The sequence below is a fragment of the Pelobates fuscus genome, chromosome 3, assembly GCF_036172605.1.
Source record: "Pelobates fuscus isolate aPelFus1 chromosome 3, aPelFus1.pri, whole genome shotgun sequence".
NCBI lineage: Eukaryota > Metazoa > Chordata > Amphibia > Anura > Pelobatidae > Pelobates > Pelobates fuscus.
Window position 1 is genome coordinate 74393756 of NC_086319.1, and position 27949 is coordinate 74421704.

General features: G+C 44.4%; 1 protein-coding gene across 1 annotated transcript in view; it reads left to right on the forward strand.

Annotated features, from left to right (window-relative positions):
• TXNRD1 (thioredoxin reductase 1) overlaps positions 1-27949 on the forward strand; it is a 103662-nt gene that overhangs the window by 35141 nt on the left and 40572 nt on the right. Inside the window, exon 3 of the mRNA XM_063445188.1 lies at positions 8385-8445. Coding sequence (XP_063301258.1) covers positions 8385-8445 — 61 coding nt within the window. The remainder of the gene's footprint in view (positions 1-8384; positions 8446-27949) is intronic.

Genomic DNA, 27949 nt, shown 5'->3' on the forward strand with positions numbered 1-27949 from the left:
TGCTACAGCCTGCTGTAGCCAGGGGAGGTGTGGCTATGGCTGCATAAACATAAACAAAAGTGATTTACCGTATATACTCGAGTATAAGCCGAGTTTTTCAGCACATTTTTTGTGCTGAAAAACCCCAACTCGGCTTATACTCGAGTCAATTGTCTGTATTATGGCAATTTGCATTGCCATAATACAGACAGGGGCTGTGGGGGCTGCAGAGAGCGTTACTTACCTCTCCTGCAGCTCCTGTCAGCTCTCTCCTCCTCCGCCGGTCCGTTCAGCTCTTCTGTCAGCTCACAGTGTAAATCTCGTGAGAGCCGCGGCTCTCGCGAGATTTACACTGGGAGCTGACCGAGGTGCTGAACGGACCGGCGGAGGAGGAGAGAGCTGACAGGAGCTGCAGGAAAGGTAAGTAACATCTCTCTGCAGCCCCCACAGCCCCCTCCTACACAGTGCCCATCCACTGGACCACCAGGGAAGGAGAGCCCCCCTCCCTGGCCAGCTAGCAAGCAGGGAGGGGGGACGAAAAAATTTATATATAGCAATAATAATAAAAAAAATAAATAATGATAAAATAAAAATAATAATTAAATAAAAAATTTATAATAAAATAAAAAAATAATAATAATAAAAAAATGTAATGAAACAAAAAAAATATTAAAATAATAAAAAAAAAAATGCCCACCCCCCACCAAGGCTCTGCATCACACTCTGCATTACACACACACATACACACACTGCACTCATACACACACACACTGCACTCATACACACACACACTGCACTCATACACACACACACTGCACTCATACACACACACACTGCACTCATACACACACACACTGCACTCATACACACACACACTGCATTCATACACACACACTGCATTCATACACACACACTGCATTCATACACACACACTGCATTCATACACACACACTGCATTCATACACACAGCATTCTCATACACACACACTGCACTCATACACACTGCACTCATACACACTGCACTCACACACACTGCACTCACACACACTGCACTCATACACACTGCACTCATACACACTGCACTCATACACAGCATTCTCATACACACACACTGCATTCATATACACACTGCATTCATATACACACTGCACTCATATACACACTGCACTCATACACACACTGCACTCATACACAGCATTCTCATACACACACACTGCATTCATATACACACTGCACTCATACACACACTGCACTCATACACACACTGCACTCATACACACACTGCACTCATACACACACTGCACTCATACACAGCATTCTCATACACACACACTGCACTCATACACACACTGCACTCATACACACTGCATTCTCATACACACACTGCATTCTCATACACACACACTGCATTCTCATACACACACACTGCATTCTCATACACACACACTGCATTCTCATACACACACACTGCATTCTCATACACACACACACTGCATTCTCATACACACACACACTGCATTCTCATACACACACACTGCATTCTCATACACACACACTGCATTCTCATACACACACACACTGCATTCTCATACACACACACACTGCATTCTCATACACACACACACTGCATTCTCATACACACACACTGCATTCTCATACACACACACTGCATTCTCATACACACACACTGCATTCTCATACACACACTGCACTCATACACACACTGCACTCATACACAGCATTCTCATACACACACACTGCACTCATACACACACACTGCACTCATACACACACACTGCACTCATACACACACACTGCATTCTCATACACACACACTGCATTCTCATACACACACACTGCATTCTCATACACACACACTGCATTCTCATACACACACACTGCATTCTCATACACACACACTGCATTCTCATACACACACTCTGCATTCTCATACACACACTCTGCATTCATTATACACACACTGCATTCATTATATACACACACTGTAAATAAATATTCAATTAATATAATTTTTTAAGGATCTAATTTTATTTAGAAATTTACCAGCAGCTGCTGCATTTCCCACCCTAGTCTTATACTCGAGTCAATAAGTTTTCCCAGTTTTTTGGGGTAAAATTAGGGGCCTCGGCTTATATTCGGGTCGGCTTATACTCGAGTATATACGGTAACTCCTAAATAGCAGTGAATTTAGCAGTGAGACAGCAGGGACATGATCTGTAAACCAAAACTGCTTCATTGAGCTAATGTTGTTTTGATGGCCACAGTGTCCTTCTAACCAACTGAGCATATGCAACACACATTGGTTACACTGGCTGCACATGTATGTAATAGGGAAATCAGAAATTTTGCTGTTTCTGTTTAACTTCTTATTTTCCTATATTCTTCAGAAGGTGTGTATTTAATTTTCAATTCACTAGTGAAGCCTACATTTATCTGCACAAATCGCGTTCTGCCTGTAAAAATGGTCATTTCTGCTTTTATCTGCTTTATTGCAGTAGTTTAATCTAGGTTATTAAGAATTTAATGAGGTAAAATGATTTTATACTTCATGCAAAGCTTTATACAGGAGACATGATTACCAGTAATCTCTTTAACCTTACTGACATAATTCTTCTCTTAATATTACATTAGTTTTTGCCTAATCAGCTTGTGGCTAAGCTAATTAATTTTAATGAATGAATTAAAAATGGAATGAGAGATTTTGCTTGTAAATTTTCGGTGTAAAAATTGAATTGAACTATATTACTTTATTTTGCAAGTTCATCATAGACTTCCTAATTTATTTATTTTTTCTAGGTAGAAATAGGAGTAAAGGATAAAATCACGTTTGATATTCGTTGACATAGTAAAAGGACACTATAGTCACCAGAACCACTGCAGCTTAATGTAATGGCCCTGGTGTGTACAGCCTGTCCCTGCAGGCTTTTCGATGTAAACGCTGCCTTTTCATAAAAAAGGCAGCGTTTACATTGCTGCCTAGTAACACCTCTAGTGGCAGTCACTCAGACAGCCACTGGAGTTGCTTCCTAGTTCAGTGCTGCATGGAAGCACTGAATGTTCCCCTTAGAGATGCAAACATTCACTGCATCTCTATGAGGAGATGCTGATTGGTGCACTGCAGCATTTTGCCATACATACGCAATAGCCTCCCAATGATAGCCCATGGGGAAACATTGAATTGGCTAAGATCATCGAGATTGATGATCTCAGACTTGGAGGCAGGGCAAGTGGCAGCAAGGCCAGCACTGCAATGGAGAACAGGTAAGTTTAAATATCTTTTAACTCGATTCTGAGAAGATATGGGGTTACAACCGAATCCTAAAAAGAGAGTGTCATTTATGATATAGGCCACATTTTAATATTTTTGGTATTACAAATTATTCATTATTATCTTTTCGAAAAAAAAAAGTATATAACGGAGACTTTTATAGGTAAATAATTTTGAACGTTTTTCTAACAGAAACTGAATCATTTGAAAAGCTTATCCAAAAATATTAAATCAAGGCCATTTTTGTCAAAAAGCAAAATCAAGCTTAAATCTTACATTATTTATTAAGTGTGATCTGCGGGCAATTCCAAGTATATTCAAAATTCATTTAAAATTTTAGGCCTCGGTAGCCAAACTTGAAAAACCTGTCCAATTCACTTAAGTTTTCAGTTTAAATGTTGTAGCATACAATTGTTAATTAATTTTGAATTCCCAGCTATATACACGTCAGTAAATAATCCCTGTTAGACTAACTAGGTGAGTCACTAAAGTAAATTTAAAGCCAAAGTAGCTTAACTGGAAGCATAGCTGACTTTGACAAATGTTTCCAAGCCAGTTTTTGGCCTTTAATGGCCATAAGAACTTAAAGGGATGCTGTAGTCACACGTATGTGAGTGAAAAGCAGACTTCAATAGAAATTCAAATAGAAACTTATGGTGGTATTTATAACCTAAAAATATTTGTTTTAAAATAGATCATTCATACATATTTAGAAACATAGAATGTGACGGCAGATAAGAACCATTCGGCCCATCTAGTCTGCCCAATTTTCTAAATACTTTCATCAGTCCCTGGCCTTATCTTATAGTTAGGATAGCCTAATGCCTATCCCACGCATGCTTAAACTCCTTTACTGTGTTAACCTCTACCACTTCAGCTGGAAGGCTATTCCATGCATCCACTACCCTCTCAGTAAAGTAATACTTCCTGATATTATTTTTAAACCTTTGTCCCTCTAATTTAAGACTATGTCCTCTTGTTGTGGTAGTTTTTCTTCTTTTAAATATAGTCTCCTCCTTTACTGTGTTGATTCCCTTTATGTATTTAAATGTTTCTATCATATCCCCCCTGTCTTGTCTTTCTCCAAGCTATACATGTTAAGATCCTTTTATCTTTCCTTGTAACAACAAACCAATAGCCTTGTGCATAAGAGCATTTCTGGGAAGCTCTCACCCTACCTGAGTAGAATGCTCTCCCTGGCTGTTCCCACTTCCTATAACCTCCGATTCAGTACTAGCACGATATTTAGCATACCGCAATACAAAAATAAAGTGTCTCGATTCTCCGTTTCCTACAGAGCACCGCAATTATGGAATAACCTCACGGACACAGTCAAATATTCATTCAATCTAAAATCTTTTAAGAGATCTATGGCAATATACCTCGGCACAGAATGCACCTGTCATGGTTGAATATATTTATTACCTCTTATGTATTACATTTATATATGTGTGTATGTATATAGTTTGTATATTGAATTTTTTTTTTTTTTTTAATATTGTAACAATGTAATGTTTTGTGGACCCAGGACATACTTAAAACTGAGAGAAATCTCAATGTATCCTCCCTGGTAAAATGTTTTATAAATCATGCTCCTGGACATGGCAGGCAGTTAGGGGTATTTTTATTCCACCTGTTTGGAAACGCACGGATGGGGGAAATGAGCTCAAAATTAAACATTCCCAGTAAGGAAGCAAGCTTGTCACGGAGATCACAGAACATGCCGGTCTCAGAGCAGGAGGCACCGAAGCACCCTATGAGGCCTACTAGCATGGTCGGCGCAGTGGAGACGGCCGCTCCCCTGTTGCCTCCAACAGCCACAAGCATGAGCACGGGCCATCGTTCCCCCCCCCCCATGGACCGGAGGGGGTCATCCCGGTCCCAGGTGGGCACCTCCAGAGGAAGCGGCAACAACCCCAACGGAGGCAAGCTGACTCCAATATGGCGGAGAAAGCAGCCGGGCCACCTGACACCTCACATGTAAGCGACATCCTGGCACGGATCAACGCTACATTCGAAGCGTTTTGGAAAAAGCTGGAAGACAGACTGAGCAACACACAGGCTCAGGTTACAAGTGCACCCATGGCTCTACCCTGCAGCTCCCATCCAGACGGCTCGCTCACCCAAACCAAGCGTGCCAAAAAATGGCGCCTCAAACGACACGCTCCACTGCCGGTGGGAACACAGGTGAGGAGACGCACACCAGCGACTAGAACCCAGCACAAGGCACAGTATACCCAATCCACAACCCGGCACCAACGCAAACCTGCATACCCACGTCAGCAAGGCTCTCCCACACGCCGACCCGGTAAAGACCCGCTGGCAATGGCACGGAGGTGAGAACCGACATGGCACAAGCCCAAGCCTGACAAGCCACAGAGAGACCAAACCCTGATAGCCAAACCACACTGCCTATCATCAGCACCTCCAAGCCTGACTTGCCCCAGGGTGGACAGGGACTATGCCCTACCGATACAGGGCGTAGGGTGACTGTGGACTGTGCTAAGGGTGCTGCAGGGGGCCTCATTAGCACCACAGGGCTAGAAATGTAAATATTGTCTCACTATCCCTTGTCGCCTCCTGTCTTACCTGCACTCTGAGCCAGCCAGGCCTCTTACCTGCTTATCTAGCGCCCATACTATTTTCTCTGAGAACATTGCCATCTGCTCCCTCGTTTAAAGTGGCAACTATTTTGTTAAGTCCTTTATAACCAGGGTCTCATGAGGACACTCTGCTAAAGCGCCCCACTGATTTTAAACAGCATAATGCATGTATGTAGCACAACTGTAAATTACTCTGTCAGGATTAGCCAAATTTACTAAGCATACTCATATGTGGCCACAGGGGCCTAAGGGGGGAATCTTATCCTGCATAGTTAAAGCAATCACCCAGCTTCTTACAAGCAGCATGCAACGTCTACCTATTTCGCCCTACGCTGCAAAGTTTATACTACAGTTGCATAATACTCGACTCATCATTCTACATTACATGCCTGATTTGTTAATCCTGTTAATTCCCATATTACTTAAAACAGGCACAGTCCCAATCTTATATATGTCTCAGGGAAACATTGATCGACTAAACACTATGCATGACCTTCATTACCTCTATTGTCTCACGTAATATACCCACACACACAGTGGCGTACACATGACCCATGGGGCCCCGGTGCGAAAATTGATCCGTGCCCCCCCCCCCCTCGCGCTTACTCTGCGCGGGCCGGGGCAGCAACACATGGCGGCGGGCACCTGGTCGCAGGGGTTGCAGGGCTGCGACCGCGGTATGTACGTCACTGCATGCAGATGCACACACACTTAAAGGACCACTACAGACACCCAGATCACATCAGCTCAATGAAGTGGTCTAGGTGTCAGGTCCCTCTAGTTTTAACCCTGCAGCTGAAAGCATAGCAGTTTCAGAGAAACTGTTATGTTTCACTGAGGGTTAATCCAGCCTCTAATGGCTGTCTCACTGACAGCCGCTAGAGGCGCTTCCGCCATTTTAAGACACTGAACGTCCATAGGAAAGCATTGAGTAATGCTTTCCTATGGGCGGTTTGAATGCGTGCGCGGCTCTTGCCGTGCATGCGCATTCGGAGCTGAGAGGCGGAGGGATCCCCAGCGCCATGGGAGTCCGGCGCTGGAGAAAGGTAAGTGCTGAAGACACACACACACACACTCTCACGAACAAATGCATACACACTAGCTAACAGACACACACATTTACTGACAAAGACACACTCAGCGGCAGACATACATACACACTCACTTACAAAACATACACTCTCACTGACAAACACACACTCACTAACAGACATCAAACAGACTCACTAACACACACACACAAACACACTCAGTAACAGACACACACAGTAACACACTCACTGACACTCACTAGCAGACACACACACTCTAACACAAACACCAACACTCACACTAACACACACACACACTAACACTCACACACACACACACACACACACACACACTAACACACACACACTAACACTCACACTAACACACACTAACACTCACACAGACACTAACACTCACACAGACACTAACACACACACTAACACACACACACACACTAACACTCACACACTCATTAACACTCACACACACACTCACACACACTAACACTCACTAACACACACTAACACACACACACACACACTAACACACTCACACACACACTAACACTCACACACACTCACTAACACACACACACACACACACTAACACTCACACACACACTAACACACACACACACTCACTAACACACACACACACACACACACACTAACACACACACACTAACACTCACACACACACACACTCACTAACACACACACACTCACTAACACTCACACACACACTAACACACACACACACTCACACTCACACACACTCACGTTTTTTTTTAATTTAATCCCCCCAGCCTCCTTACCTTTTGGAGTGCTGAGGGGATTCCCCGGGGTCCAGTGGTGCTGCTGGGCTCCAGGGGGGCGGTCACCCGGCGGCCGGTCAGGCTGGCTGGTGCGCGAGGGAGCACTCCTCCCTGAGTGCTTCCTCTTCAGCTCCCTCGCACGCCGCGTACTGATACCGGCGCCGGAAGATGACGTCATCTTCCGGCTCCGGTATCAGTGCGGTGCGCGAGGGAGCTGAAGAGGAAGCACTCAGGGGAGAGTGCTCCCTCACGCACCAGCCAGCCTGACCGGCCGCCGGGTGTAAGCAGGGCCAGCCTCGGGGGGCCCGGAGGTGGCCGGCTCCTGGGCCCCCCAGGAGAAGAGGCTGGCCCAGAGCGTACATACCGGGTCGCAGGGGCGGCCGGGCCCCCTGGTGGGCCGGGCCCGGTCGCAGCCGCGACCCCTGCGACCCTGGTATGTACGCCACTGCACACACAAGCTATTAGTAATAGAACGGACCACTCATGTTAATATAAAATTGTGCAAGTACTACCATGTACCCCACTGTTATAACTATCATTGAAAAGTTTGTGGAATGCCGTTGGGGTACCACATACGCGTTGTTATATCTTTATGCACAACAAAAATAAAGCATAAAAAAAATGTTTTATAAATAAATAAATAATAGCTTGTCTCTTATATACATAGATCAAAAGCCTACTTGACGGCATGAACATCTCATATCGGGCTGTGGAAATCGATCAGATGGGTAAGATACATCTTCTACATCACTTGCAGAATTACTAAAAATACAAATAGCTGGAGGTCGATGCCCAGGTTTGGTAGCAGTCCATAGAATATGGTTACATTGGTCAAGTGCTGCTGCTTCTTAATTTAAAATAAAATGAAAATATGTACCCAGAAAATGTGTGTTTACCTTTTTTTTTTTTTAGATATTATTATTTCCCAATATAATAGCTCTCATTCTATTGACCTTGGAAAGATGAAAGCTTGAGTTTTCATGGACAGTAACAAAACCAGGGACTCTGAGATACTGTTGCCAGAGTCCCATTTTTTTCTAGAATGTGGGGGTAATGACTCGCCTGACCAAGGATGTTTTAATTGGGCGCTGCTAAGATATGTCAATATTATATACAATGCACTGAAGATTGGCAAACTGTATAGCAAGCATGTCAAACTCACAGCCCACAATGAATATCTTTGCGTCCCAGTGAGCCATGAGTTTGACATCCTTACTGCTAAGACAGAGTAGGCACCTGCTCTCCCCACATTGCAGGTGCCTACACTGCTAAAATTCACCAGGCCGGGTGGAGAGGACGCTAGGGACAGCAAAGGAGCTCAGTCTGTTCTTCCTGCTCCTCACTGCTCCCTCGTGCACGCCCTCTGTAGTGATGCCTGGTGCCGGAATATGACGTCATTCCGGCCCGGCATCACTAAACTGCGTGAGGGAGCAGTGAGGAGCAGGAAGGGAGATCTCCACAGAGAAGATCCCCACTGGACCTCAGGGAGAGGCCCCACACCAGCTCCCAAAGTTAGAATGTGTAAATGTGTGTGTCTGTCAGTTTGTGGTGTCTGTCAGTGTGTGTATGTCTGTCAGTGAGTGTTTGTCTGTCTTTCAGTGAGTGTGTGTGTCTGTCTGTCAGTGAGTGTGTGTCTGTCAGTGTGTGTGTGTATGTCAGTGAGTGTGTCTGTCAGTGAGTCAGTGTGTTTGTGTCTGTCAGTGAGTGTGTCTGTCTGTGTGTGTCTGTGTGTCTGTCAGTGAGTGTGTGTGTCATTCAGTGAGTGTGTGTGTCAGTTAGTGAGTAAGTGTGTGTCTGTCAGTGAGTGAGTGTGTCTGTCTGTTAGTGAGTGTGTGTGTCTGTCAGTAAGTGTGTGTCTGTCTGTCAGTGTGTGTGTGTGTGTCTGTCAGTAAGTGTGTCTGTCAGTGAGTGTGTGTAGGTCAGTGTTGCGACAGTGGAGGACCTGGAGGTGCACGGAGGCACGCAACACCACGTCACATTCCGACGTGATGTCAACGTGCTCCACCTTCAATGGTTTCAAGGAGTAACGGGAGAATCCGCTTTGGCACAGGGTGCGGATGGCGCTATTGGGGGTATACCTGAGGCTTGACTCCAGAATCGCATACTGGCAGCGGCAATTTGAGTGGAGTCTGCTTGTTGGCTAATATTGTTGGTTTTTTTTAAACAGGGGCCAGGGTTTAGTATAGAGGGGGGTGCTGGGATTTAGTATAGAGGGGGGTGCTGGGATTTAGTAGAGGGGGTGAGTGGGATTTAGTATAGATGGTGGGACTGAGATCTAGTATAGAGGAGGGGACTGGGATCTAGTATAGAGGGGGGACTGGGGTTTAGTAGACGGGGTCTGGGGTCTGGTACATGAGGGTGTTGAGGTTTAGAAGAGGGGGATGCTGTTTTTTTTTTTTTTTTAATACTGTACTTTTTAAACCCCTTAAGGACACATGACGGAAATATTCCATCATGATTCCATGTTATTCCAGAAGTTGTGTCCTTAAGGGGTTAAATAAACTTACGTTTCTATGAAAAAAAAATTTTTTTTGCAGCCCACATAAACGTCAAACTTGTTTATTTGGCCCGTGAGTTTGAGATGAAATTGATACTGTTTTGCAGTTAAGATTAATCTATATTATCATATTCTCCTGTAATATTTTTTTTGGGAGGGGGGAGGGGTTGTCCTATTATTGAGGTGCTTGTAACAGAGGTCTTATAGTGATATAAATTTCCAACCACCTTTCCTTTAAGACTATAATAACATTTATTGAAGATTTGGGAATAGTTTGGAGTTTATATATTTTCTGCAGAAAAGTATTATAGATAAGGGGAGGTTTCATTATACAAATAGTATAGTTAAAGGACCCAGGCCTGAGTAAGGTGTTGTAGTGTCTAAGTGGGGAATACCTCAGGTTGCAATATGTTTTAAGTCCAGTGTTTGAGTGCACTGTAGTTATTATGGTGCTTGGAACCTCCCCAATGGGAGAGCTAATAGAAACCCGTGTTTAGTTGTTTCGAACCCTCCAGAGTTAATAGTTAGAGGTGGGAATCGACTCCGGCTGACCCTAGTTAATAAGATAGAATATAAGTATTTTGTATTATTTCCCAAAACAGTCAGCAATTACCAATTGTGATGGTTATGCATTTTTTGTTTTCTTTATTTAGTAATTACGTAGACCAGTAGGGTTATCCCCGTGACTGTGGATAATGTTTAGGTGTTGGGCAGGATCAATCTTTAACTTACTTTCATTGTAATCCACCCAAGACTAGACTATGTTAATAAAAAAACATTATAGTATCAGTTTAATAGTTTGTTTTATACTGATTGCATATAGCCCGTTGTGTCTTGTGTGTAATGTTTCATTATTTTTCTGCATTCTAATCGGCCCATTGTAGTAATTTTGATTGATAAAGTGGTTAGAATGCTACACAATTGTAAATAAAACACAATTTCTCCCACCCATCTCCCCTATAGTTGTTGAGTTTGGATAGGGGTTTGTATTATCATTATCAGAATATAGAATGTGATCCCTTGATAGCAGCAGTGGGTGATTTGAGTTGGCTGTTGCAGTGTTAGAATGTACCATTGTAATCAGAGAGTTTGTACTTGCAGTGCTCAGACCCTGGTAGAACTCTTGATAGTTACACTGCGTTCTGTTTGCAGTGATGGAGGTGACAAGGTTATTTCTAACTGGCTCATGGTGGTAGCGTATTTGTTGCTATGAAGCCTAGAGAAACAATGGGTTTCAGGAGATGAGATTATGAGTCTCTACGTCTCTTGCCTCTCGAGTGAGTGTGAAGTGAGGAATCTGTCAACATTACCTGGTTTATGGCATTTGTAGTGCCTTGAAGTGACATAGATTGAAAAAAAAATATATACACATTTGGGTTTTGAAGTTCATTTGAGCGTATAGGACTGGGAGATGTATACATGATTGATTTTCGTGCTGTGATTGAGATAACGGATCTGGGGAAATTTATAACTCTAGACTGTACTTTGTTGGCCATTCGAGGTAGTCGGGCTGGAGTAAATATATGACTCTAGTGTTTTCAGTATGTTTGAGTGGATTGACCTTGGAAGGTAATTTGTGATGATGATACGCCGTGGGAATACAGTAGTCTTCATAGTATCTTCAAGATCCTGGTAATAGTCTCTAATTAGCCCTTTGAAGCAAGGTTCTTCTTGCTGGTTGGAAAACCCCACTGGTCATGTGAATGACTGAAACAGAAATAATCACTACACGTATTTTATCATAAAACATATAAAGGCACCTGAAGATGGTTTGATTTAAAATATATGACTCCGAAAAGTTCTCTTTGACTGGGTTGCCTCATTGTCGTAAATAATGCTTCCGTATTTCACAAGGAAATTAATATAAAGAATTAAGGTCAACGTTTACATTGTTTGCTAAGTAAACAAGGAAGCAGCTATAAGATTGAATCAAAGGGATTATCACATTTACATAAAATTTTCTGTTTTGCTTTGTCATTCTGTGCATCCCAACGCGAGCTGATGTCACTAATTATAAAAACTCCACATGTCTAATTAGACGGCACCAGTGTTTAATATTTATCAGGTTAGACTAGTACGTAATGACATATTAGGTGATGTTGTAGTTTGATTACAGTCTTTGTTGCCAAAAGTTAAACAAGTTCTTTAAATGAATAAATGTTACCCAGTATCGCTTTTTCCACGTTTTATCTCCTCATTGCTCTACACATTATTTTTATATTATAATTTTATTTTTTGTAATTCTTTATTTTCATATTGTTAGCATACATATAAGTACAGCGTCATGGTATATAAGAGTGTTGCACTGTTTTTTTGGGGGGATTTAAAAGTTTAATCTAAAATACAACACTTTTACATAATATGCAGATAAATACAGTTTAAAGAACCTAGATGAAACTTTTCGTGATGCTTCAACCTTTTTTTTATTTTTATTTTTATTAGGTTGAAATCAACATTTACAGTTATGCAATATATGTGGGTAGATACATTAATAGTCACAGTGGTATCATATTGGGGACCTTTGCTGAAGTCCTGGTTTAGTGCCTCTGCCTCATCTTTGCATGAAGAGGTCGGCAGTTAGGTCTCGGTGGGCGAAGCGATTTGAGGTCACTGCGGACTTTCTATAAGGGCTACAGGGGAAACGCTAGCTGGGTGCCCATTGGTTGGGACAGTTGTGTTGCCGCTGTTTGTATAGGTATGCCGGCGTCTGGGACTCTGGGATTGTCAATTGGGACAGTGTCTACTCGGCAATTGGCGGGGCACCGGTTAATTGTTGTGTTAACTTGTTCGCCTCAGTGGTATCTTTTAGGGTCGGTGGCCGACCTTTGGTGGGTCAATAAGGTAGGCCTGTTCACCAGAGGGAGTCCCTGTTAGCAACAGTTCTCGTCCGGTCCTTCTTCTCTGAGGATGGTCGTGGCTCTGTGGCCTTGGGTTCTGGAGTCAGTCTCTTCACTTTGAAACTGGACGACTTGCTCTGTGTGTGGTCGTTTTCACTGGGGCCCTCTGTTGTCTCGGGTCTCTTGGGGGGTGAGGGGACTCCCTGTTTTGAGACCGGGCTGGCAGACCCACCTTTTGCAGGAAGAGCTCTGGATCGTCTTCTGAGGTCAGGGTTATACTCTTTCCTTCTATTTCCGTTAGGAGGGAACCCTCCACTCCCCAGAAGTATCTTATTCCTGAGTCTCGCATTTTCCTGGCTACAGGTGCCAGTTTTCTTTTCTCTGTGAGTATGGTGAATGGTATGTCAGGGAAAATATCCACCTTCATTAGTGATTGCCCCCATTTCTCTGGATCGTGACATGATAATTGACCTTGTAGATATATCTTGGGTCACCATGATGACTTCCCTGGGTGCATCGCTTGGGGCTGTCGCCGATTTCGGCACCCGGAATGCACAGGAGAACCACTGCCTGTCTTTTCTGCCCCCCCCCCACTCCCATGTTTGCTATCAGCTTGTGGACATTGGGCAGGAGCTGGTCTTCAGTCACCGATTCGGGGACCCACCTGAGTTTTTTTCGGCGGTGCCGTGCCTCCATTTTGGCCATCGAGCATCTCAGTTGGTGCACTTGAGAGGTAAGTTTTTCTAGGTGGGTGTCTGTGGTCTTTAGGTTGCGTTCTCTGGCTGACTCATAGAAACATAGAAACATAGAATGTGACGGCAGATAAGAACCATTCGGCCCAATTTTCTAAATACTTTCATTAGTCCCTGGCCTTATCTTATAGTTAGGATAGCCTTATGCCTATCCCATGCATGCTTAAATTCCTTTACTGTGTTAACCTCTACCACTTCAGCTGGAAGGCTATTCCATGCATCCACTACCCTCTCAGTAAAGTAATACTTCCTGATATTATTTTTAAACCTTTGTCCCTCTAATTTAAGACTATGTCCTCTTGTTGTGGTAGTTTTTCTTCTTTTAAATATAGTCTCCTCCTTTACTGTGTTGATTCCCTTTATGTATTTAAATGTTTCTATCATATCCCCCCTGTCTCGTCTTTCCTCCAAGCTATAAATGTTAAGATCCTTTAACCTTTCCTGGTAAGTTTTATCCTGCAATCCATGAACCAGTTTAGTAGCCCTTCTCTGAACTCTTTCTAAGGTATCAATATCCTTCTGAAGATACGGTCTCCAGTACTGCGTACAATACTCCAAGTGAGGTCTCACCAGTGTTCTGTACAATGGCATGAGCACTTCCCTCTTTCTACTGCTAATGCCTCTCCCTATACAACCAAGCATTCTGCTAGCATTTCCTGCTGCTCTATTACATTGTCTGCCTACCTTTAAGTCATCAGAAATAATCACCCCTAAATCCCTTTCCTCAGATGTTGAGGTTAGGACTCTTATCAAATATTCTGTACTCTGCCCTTGGGTTTTTACGTCCAAGATGCATTATCTTGCACATATCCACATTAAATGTCAGTTGCCACAACTCTGACCATTTTTCTAGTTTACCTAAATCATTAGCCATTTGGCTTATCCCTCCTGGAACATCAACCCTGTTACATATCTCAGTATCATCAGCAAAAAGACATACCTTACCATCAAGACCTTTTGCAATATCACTAATAAAAATATTAAAGAGAATGGGTCCAAGTACAGATCCCTGAGGTACCCCACTGGTGACAAGCCCAAGCTTTGAATATACTCCATTGACTACAACCCTTTGTTGCCTGTCACTCAGCCACTGCCTTACCCATTCAACAATATTGGAATCCAAACTTAAATATTGCAGTTTATTGATAAGCCTTCGTGCAACAGTGTCAAAAGCCTTACTGAAATCTAGATAAGTAATGTCTACTGCACCACCCTGATCTATAATTTTAGTTACCCAATCAAAAAAATCAATAAGATTAGTTTGGCATGATCTCCCTGAAGTAAATCTATGTTGTCTCTGATCTTGAAATCCATGTATTTTTAGATGTTCAACAATCCTATCCTTTAACATGGTTTCCATCACTTTCCCCACTACTGAAGTAAGGCTTACTGGCCTATAGTTGCCCGACTCCTCCCTATTACCTTTCTTGTGAATGGGCACAACATTCACCAACTTCCAATCTTCTTGGACTGCTCCTGTTATCAATGATTGGTTAAATAAATTTGTTAATGGTTTTGCTAGTACACCACTAAGCTCTTTTAATAGCTTTGGGTGTATTCCATCAGGTCCCATTGACTTATTTGTCTTTACTTTTGAGAGTTGAAATAGAACCTCTTCCTCTGTAAACTCACGTGTAATAAATGACTAATTTATCCTTTTTCTTAACTGAAGTCCCTTTCCTTCATTTTCATCTGTAAATAGCGAACAAAAATATTAATTGAGGCAGTCAGCAAGACCTTTATCCTCTTCTACATACCTTTCTTCTTTTGTTTTTAATCTAACTAATCCTTGTTTTACTTTTCTCTTCTCATTTATGTATCTAAAAAAAGTTTTGTCCCCCTTTTTTACTGACTGTGCTATTTTCTCTTCTGTGTGTGATTTGGAAGCTCTTATAACTTGCTTAGCCTCTTTCTGCCTAATCTTATAGATCATTCTGTCTTCCTCACACTGTTTTTTTTTATAATTACTAAATGCTAACTTTTAGTTTTTTTACTATTTTGGCCACATCTGCGGAGTACCACAGTGGTTTCTTGAATTTTTTGCTTTTACTGACAAGCCTAATGCAATTTTCTGTTGCCTTCAGTAGTGCAACTTTTAAATAATCCCATTTCTCTTGGACTCCATTTAAATTGCCCCAGTCTGATAATGACTCCTTTACATATATTCTAATTTTAGAAAAGTCTGTTTTTCTAAAGTCTAAAACTTTTGTTTTTGTGTGGTGTGACTCAGTCACTGTTCTTATATTAAACCACACTGACGATCACTGGTTCCTAAACTTTCACCTACAGTAATATCTGATACCAAATCTCCATTTGTTAACACTAAATCTAGTATGGCATCTTTACGAGTTGGCTCCTCAACGACTTGTTTTAGAGACAATCCCAGTATGTAGTTTAGAATATGTGTGCTCCTGGCACAAGCAGCTATTTTTGTTTTCCAATTCACATCAGGAAGATTAAAGTCACCCATGATGATAACTCCCCCCTTCATTGTCATTTTAGCTATTTCCTCAACTAGTAGATTATCTAACTCTTCAATTTGTCCTGGGGGCCTATAAATCACACCTACACGAGTTACTGTGTGATTACCAAATTCTAATGTAACCCAAACGGACTCTATGTTCGCCTCACTAACTTTTATTAGGCTAGATTGTATGCTATCCTTCACATACGGGGCCACCCTTTCCTGCCTTCCCTGTCTTTTCTATATAAAGCGACTAAATCTACACTATCAGTTGCCATTATTGCCACAAGTTCATGGATCTTATTCCCTAAACTGCGCGCATTTGTAGACATGACTCTAAGCTTATCATTTTTTAACACACTTGCTACAGGCACCTTCTGTCCTTGTTTTGGGGGACAATTGGATTGATGTTTTATCACCCTTTTGCCCCCCTCCTAGTTTAAATACATCCTAGCAAAACCTCTGAACTGCTCACTGAGAACATTTGTTCCCTTTTGAGAAAGATGCAAACCATCTTTTTTGTACAGTTTATTTCCATTCCAAACAGAGCTACCATGAGAAATAAAGCCAAATCCTTGCTCCCGACACCATTCACCAAGCCACAAGTTAAAGATCCCAAATACGCATCCGCCTGTCGTTCTGAGTGTTATGCACAGGCAGAATGACAGTGTGGAAGCAACCTGCCGTATATCATTGGCAAAAACACTAAAAACTTCCTTAACCTCTGAAACCTCATTGCAAGCCAAGTCATTTGTCCCTAGATGGACAAGTACATCCAATTCGCCTTCCTGCTTTGCTCGCTTAACAATATTACAGATACGTCTCCTGTCTCTGTGAGCAGTAGCTCCAGGAAAACACCTCACAAGACCACCATTGTCCATCTCCACACCTCTTATGATGGAATCCCCTAACAACAACTGCTTTCTATTAGGCCTCACCATAGTCTCCAAGCCTCTTTCCACAACACCATTAGCCTCAGTGCCTCTCTCCACAACACCACTAGCCTCAATGCCTCTCTCCACAACACCACTAGCCTCCATGCCTCTCTCCACAACACCACTAGCCTCAGTGCCTCTCTCCACAACACCACTAGCCTTAATGCCTCTCTCCACAACACCACTAGCCTCAGTGCCTCTCTCCACAACACCACTAGCCTCAGTGCCTCTCTCCACAACACCACTAGCCTCAGTGCCTCTCTCCACAGCACCACTAGCCTCAATGCCTCTCTCCACAACACCACTAGCCTCAATGCCTCTCTCCATATCACCATTACACTCTGAAAGTACAGAAAATGAATTATGTAGATCAACAGACTGTGCTACAATGATCCATCTGCCATTCCTAGTATGTCTCTGCGGCAGTGGCTTTGCAGCAGTTCCTGCCTGAGTTTGTTTACCAGATAATGTACAAATCTCAGTCTTCAAAAATACAATCTCCTGCCGCAAGATAGAGAACTGTCTACAGATTAGACAACAACCAAACCTCCAAAAAGTGGAATGTGAGACAAATGCATAGCAACTATTACATTGAACTAAGTCTGCCATTCCAATGAGGTGAATATGTTAAATCAAACAAATCTTAACTTTTTATTTATCCTCCTGAATACCTCAGATTACCTCCAATTTATCTCCAGAATATCTCCAACCACACACTTAGAAGCAACACTCTCCAGAATATCTCCAACCACACACTTAGAAGCAACACTCTCTAAAATATCTCCAACCACACACTTAGAAGCAACACTCTCCAGAATATCTCCAACCACACATTTAGAAGCAACACTCTCTAGAATATCTCCAACCACACACTTAGAAGCAACACTTAGATTAAGCAACCAAGCTCTATTAGCCAAGCTAATGACAACAACCCTTATATAACTCCTAAAATCACCACCTACTAGGAATGTTTAACACCTGGGTAGGCCTCTGCTTATTTGCACACAATAGCTAATTAAACAGCAATCAATAGCAAGTAGCTAACTAATCAAATCAAATGCCTTGTAATTACCAACAGGAAGTCAAACCTTGTGCAGTCAGTAACCTTTTCCTACAGATGAATCTTACCTGTAACAGTAGAAAAGAAAAACTCTTAGCACAACTCTTAGACAGTTGAAGCTTCTGTAAAACTCTCCAGAATATCTCCAACCACACACTTAGAAGCAACACTTAGATGAAGAAACCAAGCTCACGGTTTTCCAGTACTTGGACTCTTTGGCGCACCTCCCCCACTTCTGCCAGGACTTTCTTGAGGTCGGCTCCCCAGATTTTCCTCATTACTGTTAGGAGTCTTTTAATGTCCCCCTTTGTGGATGGTGTCTCGTCCTCCTCTGACTCAGATAGCCAGGATGGTGTCTCTTATGGATTCCTCTACGTCCTGCGAGGCCTCAGATGCCACGTGTGTGCGGCGCACCTCGGGCGCCATCTTTGTGGACTGTGAGTTTGTCGGCCTCTCGAAGGAGAGTCTGATATCTGGCTGACGGGGGCCGATCGGTCCTTGAGCCATCTTATTTTTTCGCCCCATTGTCTCTGTTGGGAGGATGTCTGAGTTTCGGGCTGACTCTCTGTGGTTTTTGTGGCTTTTTGTCGATTATTGTCTCAGGCCTGAGCGGAGCTCTGCTAAGACAGAGACTTCCGCTCGGTATCGCTGTTGGCCACGCCCCCTGCACTTTTTTTTATTTTGAGAAACAGGCTGAGTAGTCTAACTTAATGAAGAGCAAGATTAAGTAGCAGTTCATTCTGACAGCATGTGTAGTCTGGAGAGCACTTAACTAGCTAGTCTTAGATAGACATTAATATGACATGCTCTGTTAAAAAATAATAATAATAAGGGGGGCGGAGCCTGACTGGCTTCCTGAGTAGACGCACAAGTGCTGTGCTCCTGCAACCAAAATCGATAAAGAGCCCATAAATCGAAGCTAAAAGCTCGCACCTACACGAGTGTGCCATTCCAGAGCTCAGCGTGCCTTACTGAACCTCATCATACCACTCGTTTGAAAATCAGCGCACAGCAACCTGAGATGTTCAACCGCGGCCTGCGGGCGCCAGATCTGGGGAGAGACGGCCGCTTTCCCCGTCCTCGCGCTAAAGGCCCGGGAGACACGACACCCCCCCCCCCCTGGACCGGTGGGGGTTATCCCGGTCCAACCATGGGAGAAAGCCAGGCCACACTGGAGGCAGAAGACCACCCCACAGGGTCAGCCTGCAACAAACGGGCAAACCGCAATGGCGGACACCACGAGGAGAACAAGCTACAGTACAGAAGAACCTGATATCCTGGAGCGGCTGGAACGCACCTTTGCTGCCTTCTGGAAAAAACTAGCCGACAAACTGGAACAGGCACAGCCATGCGAGCCAGAGGGGACTATGCCCGAAATACCATCACCCTGCTCCCGCCATCGACAAGCAGCCCCCAAGCGGAAGAGGGTTGGGAAATGGCGCCGGAGACGACGACACCTTCAGCCTGCTCGCAACCCGACTCGCACTCACAGAGCAAGGCGTGGGAACCTTTACAAAAAAACGCCACAACACCAGGGGGGACACAACAAGGGGCACATCACACAGTCGGTACCACAACGAACCCCCCCAGTGACAGCTCCCACCAGCCGACTCAATGTAAGCCGGGAAAGCCTGCTGCACATAACCTGGCCACGGGACTCTACACACCCACAGGCAGGCATAGGGTAAAGTGTCTACAATGTAAAGACTCTATGGCCACCTATTATAACCATGGGTCATGACTCATACTCACATAAAAATGAACGCTATCCTGTTTCTCATTAATTGTTGTTTATTCTTGTGTTATAAATAAGCAGCCTCCCTAGTGCATGTGAGCATACCTCTCGATTTACATCTAATGTACCTATCTCTTATACTAGTATCCTATGCCATCTGATCGTGCACTCCAGGTTACTGAATCAATTATACTGCTTAATGTATATCAACGATCACAGTATTACCAATAAGCATGTATCACCCGTACTTATTACGCTCCAACTGCCATATTAATGTACTGGCAGAACGCACAGATGTCGATGGTCCACTTAATCCCACCTAATCTCATGAAACTTAGATGTGCTAATCAATAATCTATGCAGGTCACGCCGCTCACTTATCGTACTTGTAAAACTTTGCAGGTTAAAAATGCAGAGACTTCGACAACGGCCTGCTGCAAACCCGCCAGAGTGCACATGATTGCTACCCAGTGGTTATGCTATGCCTACTCTAAGCTTATAGTTACACGATTTGCTTCCCATGCATTTCATTTCACTTCACCCTCTCAACCAGTGCGTATTTAATGTATATGTTTGCCTCTCTTGATCGACCACCACTGGCAAGACCAACCTAAGCATCCTTAATATACAAATGCCAGTGAAAGTTTTTGTCAATCTGCATGCCCTTAAGGCCTCTCAGCATATGTATTGTCTCACTGTTAATAAGCATGTTTGCCTTTAAAAAAAAAAAAAAGTGCAGCCCATCTTGAAAACATATATTGAAGCATGTTATATCCATAAAGCTTGTTTTATATCTCATGTTTTGCATTCGCAACCAAAAATGTGTGCAGTTACTCCTGACATATTGTGCTTCTACTTGTAACCATTCATAATGCATGTTACCTATATGTCACTGTTATGCTATGTCTGTCCCCACTGCACTTCAAAAATAAAAAATAAAGAATATAAAAAATAATAATAATACAAATAAAATAAGAGATTTTGCACAACTAGTAAACTCAATTAATATGAAATAAAGAGTATGCCTGGAATGTCAGACTTTATTTTTTCTTTACCATTACCTCGTTGACATTGGCACGGAACATTTATATATATTGAAATAGTTACGGTATATAATATTTGCTGTTGGTTTCCAAATTTTCTCCCAATTTATATAATCAAACTAATTTTTTTATTATTATTATTATTATTATTATTATACAACTGAGATTGTTTTCTTATTTTGTTACTTAGATCTTTTAGCTATGATTCATCTCCTAGGAGTCATGTGCTCTAGGCGTGAATGTGTCTATTGTACATGTCTGATCATGGCAAAGCTGATAGTTGTAGAAAGTCCCTAATTCTTGCGTTTCATCCAATTATGAAATGTTAAACTTCCGTTTTTACCTTAATAGAGCTTTACATAACAAAATAGAAAAGTAATCAAAACACCAACAAGCATAATATTACATCCCACGCAAATCAGTAGACCTGCTCTAAGAAAGGACATAAAAAAAAAAGGTTAAAACACTAGTGACACCCACTCATCATGGTTTGTTATTTTAATTAATTATTAATAGGGAAATGTATCAAAGTTTCCCAATGTGCTTGCGGAAGTGTGACTGTTTATATGAAGAACAGCCTTTTCAATAAATCAACATTTTTACATTTTCTTTATAATACATATGAAACAAATATTAACAAAAACACCTGTACATGAAGGGTGGGTGAGTGCTCTCAAACAGTCAGGCGCTATTAAATACATTTTAATGAGCGCTGAGATATAAGAATAGTGATGTCGCGAACACAAAATTTTCGGTTCGCGAACGGCGGACGCAAACTTCCGCAAACGTTCGCAAACCGGCGAACCGGGCGAACCGCCATTGACTTCAATGGGCAGGTGAATTTTAAAACCCATAGGGACTCTTTCTGGCCACAAAAGTGATGGAAAAGTTGTTTCAAGGGGACTAACACCTGGACTGTGGCATGCCGGAGGGGGATCCATGGCAAAACTCCCATGGAAAATTGCACAGTTGATGCAGAGTCTGGTTTAAATCCATAAAGGGCATAAATCACCTAACATTCCTAAATCCCAATGGATATGGATTGACACCTGACATATGACATATTGACACCTTGGCATATGGATTGACACCTGTCCTCAGAGACCCTGATACACACTGACACAGAGCAGAATAGGGACTGTTCCCCCTACATAGGGTCACTTGGCAGATATGGATTGACACCTATCCTAAGGATCCCTGATACACACTGACACAGAGCAGAATAGGGACTGTTCCCCCTACATAGGGTCACTTGGCAGATATGGATTGACACCTGTCCTCAGAGACCATGATACACACTGACACAGAGCAGAATAGAGACTGTTCCTCCTACATAGGGTCACTTGGCAGATATGGATTGACACCTGTCCTCAGATATCATGACACACACTGACACAGAGCAGAATAGAGACTGTTCCCCCTACATAGGGTCACTTGGCAGATATTGATTGACACCTGTCCTCAGAGACCATGATACACACTGACACAGAGCGGAATAGACTGTTCCCCCTACATAGGGTCACTTGGCAGATATGGATTGACACCTGTCCTCAGAGACCATGATACACACTGACACAGAGCAGAATTGAGACTGTTCCCCCTACATAGGGTCACTTGGCAGATATGGATTGACACCTGTCTTCAGAGCCCCTGATACACACTGACACAGAGCAGAATAGGGACTGTTCCCCCTACATAGGCAGATATGGATTGACACCTGTCTTCAGAGATCATGATACACACTGACACAGAGCAGAATAGAGACTGTTCCCCCTACATAGGGTCATTTGGCAGATATGGATTTACACCTGTCCTCAGAGCCCCTGATACACACTGACACATAGCAGAATAGGGACTGTTCCCCCTACATAGGGTCACTTGCCAGATATGGATTGACACCTGTCCTCAGAGATCATGATACACACTGACACAGAGCAGAATAGAGACTGTTCCCCCTACATAGGGTCACTTGGCAGGTATGGATTGACACCTATCCTAAGGATCCCCGATACACACTGACACAGAGCAGAATAGGGACTGTTCCCCCTACATAGGGTCACTTGGTAGATATGGATTGACACCTGTGCTCAGAGACCTAATTGTGTAATAATGGTAATACTATTACCTAATTTATAATATTGGCAGGGGCAAAGAAATTCCCTCTAAATAGATGGGTATAGGCAGAGAGTATGGAGACCGGAGTGATAAAGTGTCAATAAGGTGATATAAAGTTAAATGTATCACAGACACACAGCCACCCAGTGGCGGATCCAGGGGGGGGGGCAACGGGGCAATTGCCCCCCCCCCCTCCCGATATTCTCCCCTGCCGGCTAATGCAGGGCTGACATTGCCCAAGTGCCAGCCTTGCAATGTGCCTGCGGACCGGGGAGGGAGATCTCTGATCTCCTTCCTCGGTCCGCAGGCACATTGCTGACAGCCGGCAGGGGAGGGAGTAAGAGAGGACCCAGGAGCTCTTACCTGCAGCTCCTCCGTGTCCTTCTCTCGCGAGATTTGGAGCGTTGCCGCTGTAACCACGGCAACGCTCCAAATCTCGCGAGAGTGAACTCTAGCCCTGTAGCTGGGCTAGAGTTCATCTCACCACCACTGGGACCACCAGGGAATCCCACTGGACCACCAGGGAACGAAATATGTCCCCCCTCCTCATCAATAAAGGTAAGAATGGAGGGGGACATAAATATATTAATTTTAATTTAAAAAAAGCCTCCTTACCCCTCATACACACACTACCACACACTGCCCCAGAAACACTGCCCCCCATACACACACTACACACACTGCCCCCATACACACACTACCACACACTGCCCAAGAAACACTGCCCCCCATACACACACTACACACACTGCCCCCATACACACACTACCACACACTGCCCCAGAAACACTGCCCCCCATACACACACTACACACACTGCCCCCATACACACACTACCACACACTGCCCCCATACACACACTACCACACACTGCCCCAGAAACACTGCCCCCCATACACACACTACACACACTGCCCCCATACACACACTACCACACACTGCCCCAGAAACACTGCCCCCATACACACACTGCCCCCATACACACACTACACACACTGCCCCAGAAACACTGCCCCCATACACACACTGCCCCCATACACACTACACACACTGCCCCAGAAACACTGCCCCCATACACACACTACACACACTGCCCCCATACACACACTACACACACTGCCCCACAAACACTGCCCCCATACACACGCTGCACACACTGCCCCACAAACACTGCCCCCATATACACACTACACACACTGCCCCCATACACACACCGCCCCAAACACACACACACTCTCACACACACTGCCACCCTCACACACACACACACACACACTGCAGCTCTCTCACACACACACTGCCCCACACATACACTGCCCCCTAACACACACACTGCAACTCTGATATACACTGCCGCCCTCACGCACTCGCACTTCACCACTCACACACACACTGCACCTTTCACACACACTTCACCCCTAACACATACCACTGCTCCTATGCCCAATATCCCAGCAGACCCCAGGTAAGTTGTCAAACTGTGCTTAAACGGTTTGACTACTTACTCTGGGATGGGATCCTGGCACTACTGGCGCCATAACTACTACACTGAGCTGTAGTGGTTATTGTGCCTGGATTATTTCTTTAAATAATCTACAAGTGCCCCTCCCGAGATCAGGTTCTGGATCCGCCACTGCAGCCACCCTTTCTCTTAGCTAGTTTCCAGAAATGCTGGATAGGTAGAAGGTCTATAAAGACTCAGAGAGGTCTAAGAAGAATCCTCTAAACTAGCCCTAATCTCCTTAAACACCTTCAAGGGTGTTCTAAGCTAAAGCTCAATCTAAACGTTTAGATGACTGCCTGATTTCCCATAACAGATGCTGGCTAGGAATAACAGTGTGCAAGACAAAGAGTGGGTCTAAGTGTCCATAGTGCAGTAAAGTGTCCCTAGTGAAGTGAAAAAGAGAATAATGAGCTGGTGCCCAAGAGAATAACGAGCTGGCGCCCTATCAGGGGACGTGTATATGGCATCGATTTTAGGAACCGGGAGATGGAAAAAGATGCTTGGTCGGTCCTCCTACTTCAAATTTGGGGCACTGCGCGTGCAATCTAATGTGCCACCAGATAGGAGTGGTGTGTTAAGTAGTACTATTCCTATCAGTTTAATCCCTGTTATGTGCCTTTTTTTTGGTTTGGTTTTTGAAGCCACAGTGCAGCACCAGAGGGCCGAAAAATGAGGCATGTACACATGCCTGAAAAATTAGGTATTGTTGCAGTCGCTGCTGTAGCAGCGGCCATAAAAATTTATGTTTGTTTCCCAGGCAGAAAGTGCCCTAAAACATTGCGGCTTGAACCCTAGTTGGTGGCGGATAAGTCACGCAAGTCAACCGGCAGTTAGAGCTAAAATACAGCAGCGTGTGGACCATTTTTAGCCCAAGGCAGCTCATCTCATCAGGCCTTTTTTAGTCGAAAGTATCGCCCACTGTCAGTCCCTTCGGGATTCATCCCTCATTCATCTTAATAAAGGTGAGGTAATCTAGACTTTTTTGACCTAGGCGACTTCTCTTCTCAGTGACAATACCTCCTGCTGCACTGAAGGTCCTTTCTGACAGGACACTTGAAGTGGGGCAGGCCAGAAGTTCTATCGAAAACTGGGATAGCTCAGGCCACAGGTCAAGCCTGTACACCCAGTAGTCAAGGGGTTCATCGCTCCTCAGAGTGTCGATATCTGCAGTTAAGGCGAGGTAGTCTGCTACCTGTCGGTCGAGTCGTTCTCTGAGGATGGATCCCGAAGGGCTGTGGCGATGCGTAGGACTTAAAAAGCTCCACATGTCCTCCATCAACAACACGTCTTTAAAGCATCCTGTCCTTGCCAGCGTGGTCGTGGGAGGAGGAGGATGACTTTCACCTCTTCCCCTCTTAGATTCCCGTTGTGCTGTGACATCACCCTTATACGCTGTGTAAAGCATACTTTTTAATTTATTTTGCAAATGCTGCATCCTTTCCGACTTGTTGTAATTTGGTAACATTTCCGCCACTTTCTGCTTATACCGGGGGTCTAGTAGCGTGGACACCCAGTACAGGTCGTTCTCCTTCAGCCTTTTTATACGAGGGTCCCTCAACAGGCACGACAGCATGAAAGACCCCATTTGCACAAGGTTGGATGCCGAGCTACTCATTTCCCTTTCCTCCTCCTCAGTGACCTCAATGAAGGTATGTTCTTCCCCCCAGCCACGTACAACACCACGGGTACTGTCTGACTGTGCCACTAGCTCCTTGCGACGACCTCCCCCTGCTTCCAACTCGTCTCCTCCTCCTCCTCTCTGTCTCCCCATCTGAACTTTCGCCTTGTTCTTCTTCTTGCCGAGCGGGCACCCACGTGACATCCATGGAAGCATCGTCATCATCAACAGGGTCCCTCAACAGGCACGACAGCATGAAAGACCCCATTTGCACAAGGTTGGATGCCGAGCTACTCATTTCCCTTTCCTCCTCCTCAGTGATCTCAATGAAGGTATGTTCTTCCCCCCCCAGCCACGTACAACACCACGGGTACCAGATAGGTGACAATGAGCACCCTGGGATGCCTGTTGTGGTTGGTCTTCCTCCTCCTCCTCAGAGCCACATTCCTCCTCTGACTCCTCTTCCTCACAATCCTTTTCCAGCATTGCCGCAGGTCCAGCAAGCGATGCTGATGTAGGAACACCTGAAATGGCCACACACCTTCCTGGCCTGCTTCAGGACGTCCTGTAAGCCTGTATACTTATGCACAAAGCGTTGTACGATCAGATTACACACATGTGCCATGCACGGCACATGTGTCAACTTGCCCAACTTCAATGCCGCCAACAAATTTGTTCCGTTGTCACAAACAACTTTGCCGATATCCAGTTGCTGCGGAGTCAGCCACTTTTCCACCAGTGTGTTCAGGGCAGACAGGAGTGCTTGTCCGGTGTGACTCTCTGCTTTCAAGCAAGTCAAACCCAAGACGGCGTGAAACTGCCGTCTCCGGGATGTGGAATAGTACCTGTGGAGCTGGGGGTGTGCCGTTGATGTGGAGCAAGACGCAGCAGCAGAAGAGGACTCAGCCGAGGAGGTTATGGAAGAGGATGGAGTAGGAGGAGTAGAGGAGGTGGCAGCAGGCCTGCCTGCAAGTCGTGGCGGTGTCACCAACTTCTCTGCAGAGCCACGCATTCCATGCTTGGCAGTCGTCAGCAGTTTTACCCAATGTGCAGTGTAGGTGATATACTTGCCCTTAACATGCTTTGCAGACCAGGTATCAGTGGTCAGATGAACCCTTGCCCCAACACTGTGTGCCAGACATGCCATTACTTCCTTTTGCACAATCGAGTACAGGTTGGGGACTGCCTTTTGTGAAAAGAAATTTCGTCTGGGTACCTTCCACTGCGGTGTCCCAATAGCTACAAATTTTTTGAACGCCTCAGACTTCACCAGCTTGTATGGTAAAAGCTGGCAGGCTAATAGTTCAGACAAGCCAGCTGTCAGATGCTGGGCAAGGGGGTGACTTTCTGACATTGGCTTCTTACGCTCAAACATGTCCTTGACAGACACCTGACTGTGGACAGATGAGCAGGAACTGCTCAAGGCGAGAGACGGAGTGGCGGATGGTTCAGAGGGGGCAAGGAGGACAGCAGTGGTTGACGTGGCTGAAGATGCTGGACCAGGAGGAGGATGGCGGCTTTGAGTTTGTGTGCTGCTTGTACTCATGTGTTGATCCCATAGGCGTTTGTGATGTGTGATCATGTGCCTACGCAAAACAGTTGTACCTAGGTGGGTGTTGGACTTCCCACGACTCAGTTTCTTTTGGCACAGGTTGCAAATGGCATCGCTGTT